The sequence below is a fragment of the Cannabis sativa genome, chromosome 5 (assembly GCF_029168945.1).
Source record: "Cannabis sativa cultivar Pink pepper isolate KNU-18-1 chromosome 5, ASM2916894v1, whole genome shotgun sequence".
Taxonomy (NCBI): domain Eukaryota; kingdom Viridiplantae; phylum Streptophyta; class Magnoliopsida; order Rosales; family Cannabaceae; genus Cannabis; species Cannabis sativa.
Window position 1 is genome coordinate 64923905 of NC_083605.1, and position 13214 is coordinate 64937118.

Below are 13214 nucleotides of genomic sequence, written 5' to 3' on the forward strand. Positions count from 1 at the left end.
TTTCTTTCACAGTTTTAGGTGGTGGAAGTTTTGAAATAAGATCAACTTTAGCTTTGTCAACTTCTATTCCCTCAGATGAAATCACATGTCCTAAGACAATTCCACGTTTTACCATAAAATGACATTTTTCCCAATTTAGCACTAAATTCTTTTCTTTACAACGAATCAAGACAAGAGACAGGTGGTGTAAACATTCATCAAAAGAAGATCCATAAATAGAAAAATCATCCATAAAGATTTCCAAAAAATGTTCAACCATATCAGAAAAAATTGCAATCATACACCTTTGAAACGTCGCAGGTGCATTGCATAAGCCAAAAGACATGCGTCGATAAGCAAATGTTCCATAAGGACATGTGAAGGTGGTCTTTTCTTGATCCTCGGGTGCTATCGGGATTTGGTTGTATCCCGAGTAACCATCGAGAAAACAGTAGTACTCGTGACCAGCTAATCTTTCAAGCATTTGATCAATGAAGGGTAATGAGAAATGGTCTTTTCTGGTGAGGCTATTCAGTTTTCTGTAGTCAATGCACACTCTCCATCCAGATTGGATTTTTGTGGGGATTAATTCATCGTTTGCATTCTTGACTACAGTAATTCCAGACTTCTTAGGAACAACATGGATCGGACTGACCCATGAACTATCAGAAATTGGGTATATAATACCCACATCTAATGTTTTAAGTATTTCATCTCTCACTACTTCTTTCATATTTGGATTTAACCTTCTTTGACACTCACGGGATGGCTTTGCATTTTCTTCTAAATGGATTCGATGCATGCACACCGAAGGACTAATTCCTTTGATGTCAGCCATGGTCCACCCTATGGCTTCTTTGTGACTCTTAAGAACTTGTACCAATTTCTCTTCTTGTTTCTTGTCTAACGCAGATGCGATGATAACAGGGAAGGTTTCTGACTCTCCTAGGAATGCATATTTTAGATCTTCAGGTTAAACCTTTAGATCTAACTTTGGTGGTTCAGGGAGTGACTGTGATTCTAATTGGCGAAAGGGTTCAATTGACTCAACTTTGGTGTTCCACTCTTCTGTGTTTATCAATGGTGTAGACTCTAACAAAGAATTTACACTATCAAAAGAACTTTCAAAATTCATACCAAAATGACTTACACAATTTTCAAAAGAATTATCTTTGTTTAGCATGAAATCTTGTGTGACAGAATCAATAAAATTTACCTCATATACATCATCGCAATCAACAGATTTATTAGCAACATTAAAAACATTCAACTCAACAGTCATATTTCGAAATGATAATTTAAGAACACCATTACGACAGTTGATGATTGCATTTGATGTGGCTAAAAATGGTCTACCCAAAATGATCGGAATTTGAGCACTTATGTCTTCAACAAAATGAGTATCAAGAACAATGAAATCAACAGGAAAATAAAATTTATCTACCTTAATCAAAACATCTTCTATGACACCTCTAGGAATTTTCACAGAACGATCAGCTAACTGAAGTGTCATAGATGTTGGTTTCAGTTCCCCTAGACCAAGTTGCTTATAAACAGAATAAGGCAATAAATTCACACTAGCTCCTAAATCAAGTAAAGCTTTGTTAATCACATGATCACCAATAATACAAGGAATGGTGGGACACCCCGGATCTTTGTGTTTAACAAGACTTTTATATTGAATTATGGAGCTGACTTGTTCCGTTAAAAATGCCTTTTTCGGAACATTTGTGTTTCTTTTTGCAGTACACAAATCTTTCAAGAATTTAGAGTAGGCAGGTATTTGCTTAATGGCATCTAAGAAAGGGATATTTATACTTACTTGTTTGAATACCTCTAAGATGTCACCATACTGACTACCTCTTTTGATCGGGAGCAATCTTTGTGGGAATGAACGGTAAAGTTTGACTCGATTCTTCAACCGAGTCTTTGGAATGTGAACTTTCAGGCTGACTCTTTTCATTTTCTTTCAATGAGTCTTTGTTTATTTCAGCATCAGTTTGAGGTATGTAATCAGGTTTTTCAATAATTTTTCTAGACCTAAGGATAGAAATTGATTTAGCTTCTTCAGTAGGTCTAGATGTACTTACCTCGTACTGACTCTTTGGATTTGGAATGGGTTGACTGGGAAGTTTTCCCTTTTCCCTTTCAGCTACAGCAGTAGCAAGCTGACCCATTTGTGTTTCAAGTTTTAACAGGGATTGAGAATTTGTGTGTAAAGCTTGTTGGGTGGTTTGCATAAACTGTTGTAGTGTATCCTCTAAAGATGGTTTTCTTTGTTGTTGAGGATATGGCATATTAGGTTGGGCTTGACTCTGATTGGGCGTGTTGTACTGGTGCCCTTGATTCATTGGAGGCTGGTTCTGTCTCCATGAAAAATTTGGATGATTTCTCCAATTTGGATCGTAGGATTGAGAAAATGGGCTATCAGATGATTTCCCATAAGTTTGAAGAGCGTTCACTTCTTCAGAAAATGCCTCTTGGTATATAGGCAATGATGGACATGTTGGAATTATTTTACCAGGATCTTAGATCTACTCACAAGTATGTTTATTAACATCCTAAATATGAACTTTCTAAAACGATAAAATAAACACATATAAAGTTTAAGAAACCTTACATTGGGTGCAGCGGAATATAATGACTCCTTCCGTTCAGATATCTAGCCCTTGATTCCTTTCTGTAGCAGAGCATTATCAATATCTGAACCTGGATCTCTTTCTCTGAATCTTTGATGCTGAATCTCCTTTGCTGATGATCTTTCTTCACGATCTTCCTCACTATGATTGAGGTATTACTTGATGTGTGTGGGCACTACTCTAATCACTAAGAGAGGTTCGAAATATTGAGGAAGAAAAGAGAGAGAGAGTGGCGGCTAGAGAAGAGAGTGGAGGCTCAGGTTTTTCTGATTCAGAAAGTGTAATTTTCCTGAAGCCTTCACTATCTATTTATAGCATTCCTCTAGGGTTTGATTTGAATTATATGGCATTAAAATAATGAAAAAATCATTTAAAAAAGATAGCATAAGTGGCCGGCCCTAGGCTAGGTGGACTGGGCCTTAATTTTGCAATTTTGCAATTTTACCACTTTTGTATCTGATTTTCTCAAAAATGCCAATTTCCTAATTCAATCATTTAAATGCCAATTCTAACTATTTAATAACTATAAATAATTATTAAATAATATTGTCATTTATCATATTTATTAATTGAACCATACAAAGTATCATAATTAACAAATATGCCCCTATAAACTCTTTCTTTACAATTTCGCCCTTACTTAGTGAAAATTTCACAAATAGACATAGTCTAATTCGTGAATTATAATTGATTAATCAAAACCAATTACATGAGTCTTACAAGCAATATTATCTCAACTAGTGGGGGGACCATGGGTCTATATAACCGAGCTTCCAATAAGTAGATCAAGAATTTAACACTAAAATTCACTAACTTATTAATTCTTCGTTGAATCCACGCATAGAACTTAGAATTGCACTCTCAGTATATAGAATGCTCTATATGTTCCACCATATAGACACATCATTAGTTATCCATTGTTATAATCCTAATTTGATCAATGATCCTCTATATGAATGATCTACACTGTAAAGGGATTAAATTACCGTTACACCCTACAATGTATTTATTCCTTAAAACACTTGACCCCGTATAAATGATATTTCAGCTAATGTGAAATGAGTACTCCACCATTTATGTTCGTTTGGTCAAGCTCGAAGGAGATCATCCTTTGCTTACTATTCGCCAGATAGAAGCTATAGATTCCATGTTTATGCTAGCGCTCCCACTCATTTGCACTACCGTGTTCCCAAAATGTACGTATCACCCTGACCTAAAAGTAGGCTTAACTAACAAATCAAAGAACACGAATAGCCTTTCAAGATTGAGCCTAATCATATCAGGATTAAGATCATTTGATCTAGGATCAACTTGGCGATATTGACTTGAATAGATATTACGGTAAGTTTAATAAATCTAAGTCAAAGTTCAATATCGGTCCCTTCCGATGCATACTCCATGCATCCAACCTAAGCTTTACTTTAACCAATGTTCTGGAAAGAACATAGTATTTCTCCAAATACAAGTAAACTCTTGTTGTAGATTATCATATCAGTAAAACCCTGTGTCTGATAAATCTAGGAAACTTTATTCACATAGTCATGTTTACTTTCCAATGTGTTGACGACACAATAAACAAGATCAAGTATGTGAAAAGGGTTTTGAGATGAATTTATACATTATGTACATATAATCATGAAATAAATCATGTGAACCATGCAACATTAAATGTTATTTCGATCTATATTAATAAGTAAATCTGATATATTGAAATGAGTTTTATTTAGTAAGGCATAAAACCCAACAAACTCCCACTTGCACTAATATAAAACAAAAGGTGCGTTTCAAATAATCTCAACACCTTGATATACAAATCAAGTGTAGTAGTAGTAAACTCCTCGTAATAGGATCTGAAAGGTTGAATTAACCACAACCTTTTCTCCACCATTACTCTTCCTTTAATCACAAAATCATTGATAATGTGAAATTCCTCTCTATATGTCTACTCTCTTGGGATATTTGGATTCTATACCTTTGGCAACTACTTTTGGTTAATCGGGAAATTAACACTAGTAGTTTAAGGCAATTTGGAATGGTGCCAAAGATGTATAGAACTTTCCTTAGACCGAATAAGTAACTTTCCCCGCAACTTTAACATTCAGTCCCTTTCTGGTAGACCTAGAGACTTCAGATAGGTTGTTACACTTCTCCAAAATCACTATTCCACCCCCAGAGTAACCACCATTTTATCATAAAGATTTACTAGCACATAGGCAAATTTCGAAAATCTGATATGGTGTAGTCTAAGAGTTTTAAACACACCCTTATAGACTAACATATAGTTCCTCTTCTTAATCTTAAGATTTACTTGATTGTCTTCCAATGTTCTTCTCCTGGATTAATGATACCTACTCATTACTCCCACTCAACAACAGTGTCCGGTCTAAGGCATACAAAAGCATATCTAAGACCTCTCACTGTTGATATAAGAAATTTTTCCATGGCTTTATCTTTTCTGGAATAGTTGAGACTTTTCCTTAGATAAATAAAATCTATGCCTAAGAAGTTGTGAAGCTTCTATAGATTGCCATTAGAAAGAAAATGCTTCAGCATCTTACTAAAGTAAGTTGCTTGCATTAGAGTAAGTAATTACCAGGTATACCACAAGCCATAGGTTTGGATAAACTCAAACCTATAATACTAGGAAGGGAAGTTTTGTTAAGTCCATTGAATGGACTTATAAACGAAAATTTCCTTTTATGTCCTTGTAATAGAAAACTTTAGGTTACTCCATGTGAATGGATTAAACCATAGTTCTATTGGCTTTCTTCTTAGTTTCTTATCTTGACAATCCATTACTTGTTTAAACTCACAATGGATTTTTAATCACTAGTGTCTCCCAAGTCATTAGAAGGTGAGTTCCTAGAAACTCTCCCACTACGACGAGGTACCGTGAATTATGTCGAAGAAAACTAAATGGTATTGATCTCTTCGGTTGTGACAAGACAACAGAGGCAGTGGGATCATCATATGTTATAAGATGATAGAACACTTTTGGAATCAAGAATAAATATCTCCTTTATTTGCTACTTGTTTTTCAGACTTAGTCATTTTCTTAGAAAAGTAGTATTTGTTTGAACAAACACTTTCTTATCTATTGACAATGGGATGGTCCACCCCTAATCACTTAGAATAGCTAAGAAACCATGGTTAACGATTCTAGCTTTTCTTAAGATTTTGATTAGGTCATCCATGAATCTAGTAATGATTTACATTAAGTATACAACCATTACATCATTCGAAATTGTATTACCATAGAAGGATTTAGGCAACGACTAGTAACTAATCATCAACATGCAACTCGAAATTTCTGGGGAGGTAAGTTTGGATATAATTCAAAAATCAATTTAATGATCTTTGAACTGCATATCTACTAACTATTTCTCCACCCCTATCAGTTCGCAAGATCTTTAACCACTTACCTTAATGGTTTTAACCATTGCTAGAAATTTATGAAATTTTTCAAACATTTCAAATTTCTTTGCATAAGGTATAATCTAGAGTTATCGTTTTAAGAATACAACGAAAAACTCATATCCACCCCTGAATGTACATTCATCTGCGAATGAGATGAACTACTTTCAGTGGATACAGGCATATTAACTCTTTGCAGAGATTGATCTTGTCAAATCCACTATGAACAAGATACAAATGCCATAGATTAAGAAAATGTGGTAGTGTTCATGATGACATAGGTTTGGGCTTACATCAAAGAGTTCTTAGAATACTTCAAGTGGATCCCTGGTCACGAATACCTAACTCATATTCCATACGGTTTTAATCCATTAATAGAAGATGGATATTAAACACTTGAAAAAGTGTAAGCTGTATTGTATTACGGAATTAGAAATATAAGAAAATTTCTATTTGGAATCTAAAATTAAAGTCAAAGACTTAAATTTATACCAAATATTATGAGTAATTCTATCTTGGACAAAGACTACTAATACAAACTCTAAGTCAGATTTGCCCATACAAGTAGGAGATTTCTAAGATTGAGGATTTATATCAATTGGGAATAGAATTTCGGGATTATAATCAGATGCGTCATATAAAATGACATGAAATGATTTATAGACCATTCATCCAATGATATATTTGAAAGCTAATTCGAAATGAATAAGCTAAGAGGAATTAGGATAATTTCGTTTAAAATAAGAATCCAACGATGCTTCGATTAGCGAAAGTCAAAGTAATCTTATTTATATAATCTTCTTGTTTTATATCGCAAAAATACTAGTCTAAGGTGTCATCAATTGATGAACAAATTTAGATGTCGCATATACAATATTTATCTTTCGAGATCTAACACTATTATGAATGTCTAATGGTGAAAATCCACTAGGGATTTATCTCATTAGATAAACAAGCCAAGTTAGACCAACAATGAAGATTCGAAATTAAACTACAACTTAATAACAGAAAATAACATGGTTCAATATAAATTCATACACAATTCGTAAATTATAAACATATAGTAAGTAGAATGACAAGTGAAAATACTAAAACTTACAATCCTAAATAATTTCCAAGGTTTTCAACAACCGATATCGTTGTCCCGTTTAGGCGAGAGTCAAAGCTACCATTCATTGAATAGAGTTGTCAGCTCGTCTAAAATGTTAAACATTCTAGCAACCTTTTATTCGATCAAGATTGGAATTCGAGCGTTGTCCCGTTTAGGCGAGAGTCAAGGCAATTCTATCTTATGAGCTTCCACCATTGTTTCATAATTTGCAAGTCAAGTATGGTCGCCACCATTAGGGTGATCCATACCATACAAAACACTTACAAACTACTTATCATGCGAGGTTAAACGGTGCGAAATTGCTAATGAACGTTCCTCCATTAGGGAGGATTACTCACTAAAACAAACGCGGTGTAAAACCCACAATGGAGATCGAATGTCTCTTGATAATAAAGCTCATTATTTAAAAAGAGTTGTATTTTCATTTATTCTCTTTATTTATTCTATTTATTTTAAATATATATTTATTTATTTAAAATTTCCAATTTAGAATGAAAAATTCTAAATATAAATTTTAATTTAATATTTATAAATTTTACTTAGATGGATATGAAAATAACATGAATTATTTCCATCTTAGTAATAATTTCCAATAAATATTTAGAAAAAAAATATTTAAGTTGTTACAAAATTAATTTAAATTAATTTACAACTCAAATTTAATTTTCTATAAATATATATTGCATTTCGAAAAATTAAAGTATATAAGAATACAATTTTCGAAAAATGCATATTAAAATAAAAAATAAATCCTGGAAAAATTATTCTAATTTAATGTTGGCCCAAAATTAATTAATAAAATTAATTTACAACAAAAAATATAATTTTCCTATTTAATTAAATATATAAGAAAAATTACAAATATTTAAGTATGATGATGAAAATCAACTTAAATATTAATTTTCTATTTAATTAAATACACTAGAAAAATACTTCAAGCAAAAATATCACCTATCTAGATTTTCCTTTGACTAATTAATTCTATTTCTAATAATATACTTTAATTCAATTTATTTTAAATTAATCAATAAATGAAAAAATCATTGATTTAAGTTGATCCAAGAATTAATTAAAATAATTAATTTACAACTTAATCTATTTTTCAAGATAAAATTCGAAATTCTAGCATTTAAGAAATACAATTTCGAAAATTGATTAATAAAATAAAGAAAAAATATATTTTGAAAATTATTTAAATTTAGTTGAAAAAAAATAAATTTCAACTAAAAATAATTTTCTATTTAATTAAATGTCATGAAAAAGAAATATTTAAGTATGATGATAAAAATCAACTTAGATATTTAATTTTCAAATTAATTAAATGTATTAAATTCAAGAAATAAATAATTAAGTGTAGAGAAGGCTTAATTATTAATCTCTAGTTTAATACTAGGAAAAAATATATTTAAAATAAATTGTACCAAAATTAATTAATAAATAATTAATTTCACAATGTATAATATTTCCTATTTAATATTAGAAATAATAAGTAGTCTAGAAATAACTATCTAGAAAATATCTTATTTGACTAAGTATCTTTTCCACAAAATTTGAAAAAATATCTAATTTAAGTTGTACTAGAAAAATCTAGAACTTAAATATTTTCAAATTTAAATTTAATTAAATATCAAAAATTAAGTTGTAACCACTTAATTTGAAAATATTCCATTTTAAGTTAATATTTGAAAAGATATTAACTTAAAAAAATATCTAAAGAATCTTAATAACCAATACCTAAAATTCCTCAACTTAATTTTGAAATTTTGAATTCAAAGATATTCGTATTTAAGTTGGTTAGTTGAAGATAACTAAATATCAACTTAAATAGGAATATTTAATGAAAAATTTAAATTAAGTTCCAGAAAGAATCTAGATGGTTATAATTCTATATTTAATTAAATACAAGAAAATACATATAGTTTAGCTTAGAATATAAAATTCCTTAAACTATATTTTTCTTAAATTAATTTCAAAATAAATGAAATTAATTATGTTGCTAATCAATTTTATTAGGTTAAACTAGTTTAATTAACCTAGTACGTCATTCAAATCGTGCAAATGGGCCTTCACAATTGGGGTGGTTTGTGTGAGGGGTCTTTGAGTTCGGTATGTCGTACCCACTTCTATGGCTCCCAACTCTCACACTGAGGCCCAAAGAGAGGAATTTAACCTTAATAAGAACAACTGTTATTAATTGAATAAGCCCAAAACTAAATGGGCCTAAATAAAATCTATCAATGACTATGACATTTTATTTAGCAACATTAACCTATATGCATCTATAATAAAATTAAACACATAGGCTCACACAGGCACACTTTGGATGGGTCCTATCATGTTGCTAGGTCATACACAGATGAAAGAAGATTGTAAAATTTACCTGTTACAAATTATTAACTTGACCAAGGGAGCCATCAGATCATTAGATCTGGCAAAAGTAACCATGGCTATTTGCAATCAAGTAATAATAGGTTTTAAAAACTTACACATAAGCTAAAACACATACTCCTGCAACAAGGTTAGTTGGATAGTTGGATGTAGGATTTATTTAATTTTAAATTAAATATTTAATTTCGAAAATAATTAATTAAAAAAAATAATTTTTCGAAAAATTTAAAAAAAATTTGAAAAATTCGAAATTTTTTTTTTTTTTTTTTTTTTTTTAATTTAAATTTAAAATTAAACCTACAATTTTTGAAAAATTAGGTTTCAACCAACCTAAATATCATTTCAAAAATTTGCTAGCTACTTTTAAATTTTAAATGTTATTTTATAAATAAAAATTAAATAAAAAATTAGAAAAGATATAAATATCTTTTTCAAATTTTAAATGTAATTTAAATAAATAAAATAACAAAATTTAAAAAATTAGCAAAATATCTTATATCATTTAAAAATTACATGATTATAAATATCTTATTTTTAAAATTTAAAATAAGATAAGATATAATCAAATTTTAAAATAAGATAGATTTTTTTAAGCAAAAAGATAAATACTAATTCTATTCAAATTCAAATTACACTAATATCTTGAATTAAATTAAAAAAAATTTAAATTAATTCAAAATGATAATTAGAATTGAATTAGGAATAGTAATAGTATATATACAAAACCATACAAAAAATTGGAAGTTAATTCCATGAAAAAGTATGAAAAATTGAAGAAAAAGGAAAAAATCCGAAACTGTACGGACAGTTCTGCGATCGCAGGAAACTATCAAATGCCGATTTTGTTAAATCTTCAAAAATCATAACTAATTCAAATAAAATCCAAATTGAGTTCTGTAAAAGGCTAACTTGCTTAATTTTTTCCATACTATCCAATAAAAATAATTCCAGAACCGAAATAACAATTATTTTTCACGAAAATTTCACAATCATCAATCAATCATCAAATAACACTCAATACAACATGATACCATCCAAAGAACATACAAACAATCGTTTTAAAGTCCAAATTACATGTAAGTAAATCAATTACCATGGCTCTGAGGCCAGTTGTTGGAATTATTTTACCAGGATCTTAGATCTACTCACAAGTATGTTTATTAACATCCTAAATATGAACTTTCTAAAACGATAAAATAAACACATATAAAGTTTAAGAAACCTTACATTGGGTGCAGCGGAATATAATGACTCCTTCCGTTCAGATATCTAGCCCTTGATTCCTTTCTCGCAGCAGCATTATCAATATCTGAACCTCTGGATCTCTTCTCTCGAATCTCTTGATGCCGAATCTCCTTTCTTGATGATCTTTCTTCACGATCTTCCTCACTATGATTGAGGTATTACTTGATGTGTGTGGGCACTACTCTAATCACTAAGAGAGGTTCGAAATATTGAGGAAGAAAGAGAGAGAGAGTGGCGGCTAGAGAAGAGAGTGGAGGCTCGTGGTTTTCCGATTCGAAAGTGTAATTTTCCTGAAGCCTTCACTATCTATTTATAGCATTCCTCTAGGGTTTGATTTGAATTATATGGCATTAAAATAATGAAAAAATCATTTAAAAAAGATAGCATAAGTGGCCGGCCCTAGGCTAGGTGGACTGGGCCTTAATTTTGCAATTTTGCAATTTTACCACTTTTGTATCTGATTTTCTCAAAAATGCCAATTTCCTAATTCAATCATTTAAATGCCAATTCTAACTATTTAATAACTATAAATAATTATTAAATAATATTGTCATTTATCATATTTATTAATTGAACCATACAAAGTATCATAATTAACAAATATGCCCCTATAAACTCTTTCTTTACAATTTCGCCCTTACTTAGTGAAAATTTCACAAATAGACATAGTCTAATTCGTGAATTATAATTGATTAATCAAAACCAATTACATGAGTCTTACAAGCAATATTATCTCAACTAGTGGGGGGACCATGGGTCTATATAACCGAGCTTCCAATAAGTAGATCAAGAATTTATCACTTAAAATTCACTAACTTATTAATTCTTCGTTGAATCCACGCATAGAACTTAGAATTGCACTCTCAGTATATAGAATGCTCTATATGTTCCACCATATAGACACATCATTAGTTATCCATTGTTATAATCCTAATTTGATCAATGATCCTCTATATGAATGATCTACACTGTAAAGGGATTAAATTACGGGTTACAACCTACAATGTATTTATTCCTTAAAACACTTGACCCCGTATAAATGATATTTCAGCTAATGTGAAATGAGTACTCCACCATTTATGTTCGTTTGGTCAAGCTCGAAGGAGATCATCCTTTGCTTACTATTCGCCAGATAGAAGCTATAGATTCCATGTTTATGCTAGCGCTCCCACTCAATTGCACTACCGTGTTCCCAAAATGTACGTATCACCCTGACCTAAAAGTAGGCTTAACTAACAAATCAAAGAACACGAATAGCCTTTCAAGATTGAGCCTAATCATATCAGGATTAAGATCATTTGATCTAGGATCAACTTGGCGATATTGACTTGAATAGATATTACGGTAAGTTTAATAAATCTAAGTCAAAGTTCAATATCGGTCCCTTCCGATGCATACTCCATGCATCCAACCTAAGCTTTACTTTAACCAATGTTCTGGAAAGAACATAGTATTTCTCCAAATACAAGTAAACTCTTGTTGTAGATTATCATATCAGTAAAACCCTGTGTCTGATAAATCTAGGAAACTTTATTCACATAGTCATGTTTACTTTCCAATGTGTTGACGACACAATAAACAGGATCAAGTATGTGAAAAGGGTTTCAGATGAATTTATACATTATGTACATATAATCATGAAATAAATCATGTGAACCATGCAACATTAAATGTTATTTCTGATCTATATTAATAAGTAAATCTGATTATATTGAAATGAGTTTTATTTAGGGCATAAAACCCAACAGGACAGGACTGGGCACTATGACTTGTACTATAGCATAAGGAACAAATTTCATTCCTATGTATAGGAGTATTCATGGATTGACTTAATGACATAGCTTCAACTCTCCTAGTTAAATTTGTTAATGATGTTTTAATATCTACGTCATCTTTGACATCGTAAATTCCACCTCTCTTAGGTGTGTTGGAAGCTTTCGATCTAGGATCTTGGCAATTCCATTGTTGAGAATTTACAGAAAGATTCTCAAGAGACTCCCAAGCCTCATCCCCTCTAAATTGCAAAAATTTTCCAGTGTGCATTGATTGTACCATTTGTCGGTTTGAAGGAGATAATCCATCATAAAAGTATTTTACCAATCTCCATTTCTCAAAACCATGGTGTGGACATTTTAGCAATAAATCTTTAAATCTTTCCCAACATTCATAAAATTCTTCGTGATCTTTCTGATAAAATTCGGAGATTTCTCTCCTAATATTATCCGTTTTAGACATTGGAAAAAATTTGGACAAAAATTTATTAACTAATTCATCCCAAGTAGAAATAGATCGGGCTGGGAGTGAATTTAACCAGGCTTTAGACTTATCTTTTAATGAGAATGGAAAAAGTCTAAGCCTAACAGATTCATCAGAAAAATTTTGAAATCTAAATGTAGAGCAAATTTCTAAAAAATCTTTCACATGCATGTATGGATCCT

At 30.8% G+C, this 13214-nt stretch overlaps 1 protein-coding gene and 1 non-coding gene across 2 annotated transcripts; one reads left to right on the plus strand and one right to left on the minus strand.

The window, feature by feature from the left end:
* Positions 1-952: 952 nt before the first annotated feature.
* LOC133038434 (uncharacterized) lies at positions 953-2276 on the minus strand. Its single transcript, XM_061116589.1, has 2 exons — positions 1840-2276; positions 953-1715 (listed from the first exon to the last, which is right to left on the minus strand). The coding sequence occupies exons 1-2, from the start codon at positions 2274-2276 to the stop codon at positions 953-955; spliced, it is 1200 nt and encodes a 399-aa protein (XP_060972572.1).
* A 10613-nt stretch (positions 2277-12889) lies between these two features.
* LOC115718209 (small nucleolar RNA R71) lies at positions 12890-12996 on the plus strand. Its single transcript, XR_004011793.2, has one exon. It is a non-coding gene; the product is annotated as a small nucleolar RNA R71 (small nucleolar RNA).
* The last annotated feature ends 218 nt before the right edge of the window (positions 12997-13214 follow it).

Bases quoted from the DNA above. Each gene is read 5' to 3' on its own strand.
- LOC133038434 (XM_061116589.1), bottom strand. From the start codon at position 2,276: ATGCCATATCCTCAACAACAAAGAAAACCATCTTTAGAGGATACACTA. The intron at 1,716-1,839 runs GTAGTCAGTATG...TACTGCAAAAAG, and splicing joins ATTGCTCCCGATCAAAAGAG to AAACACAAATGTTCCGAAAA.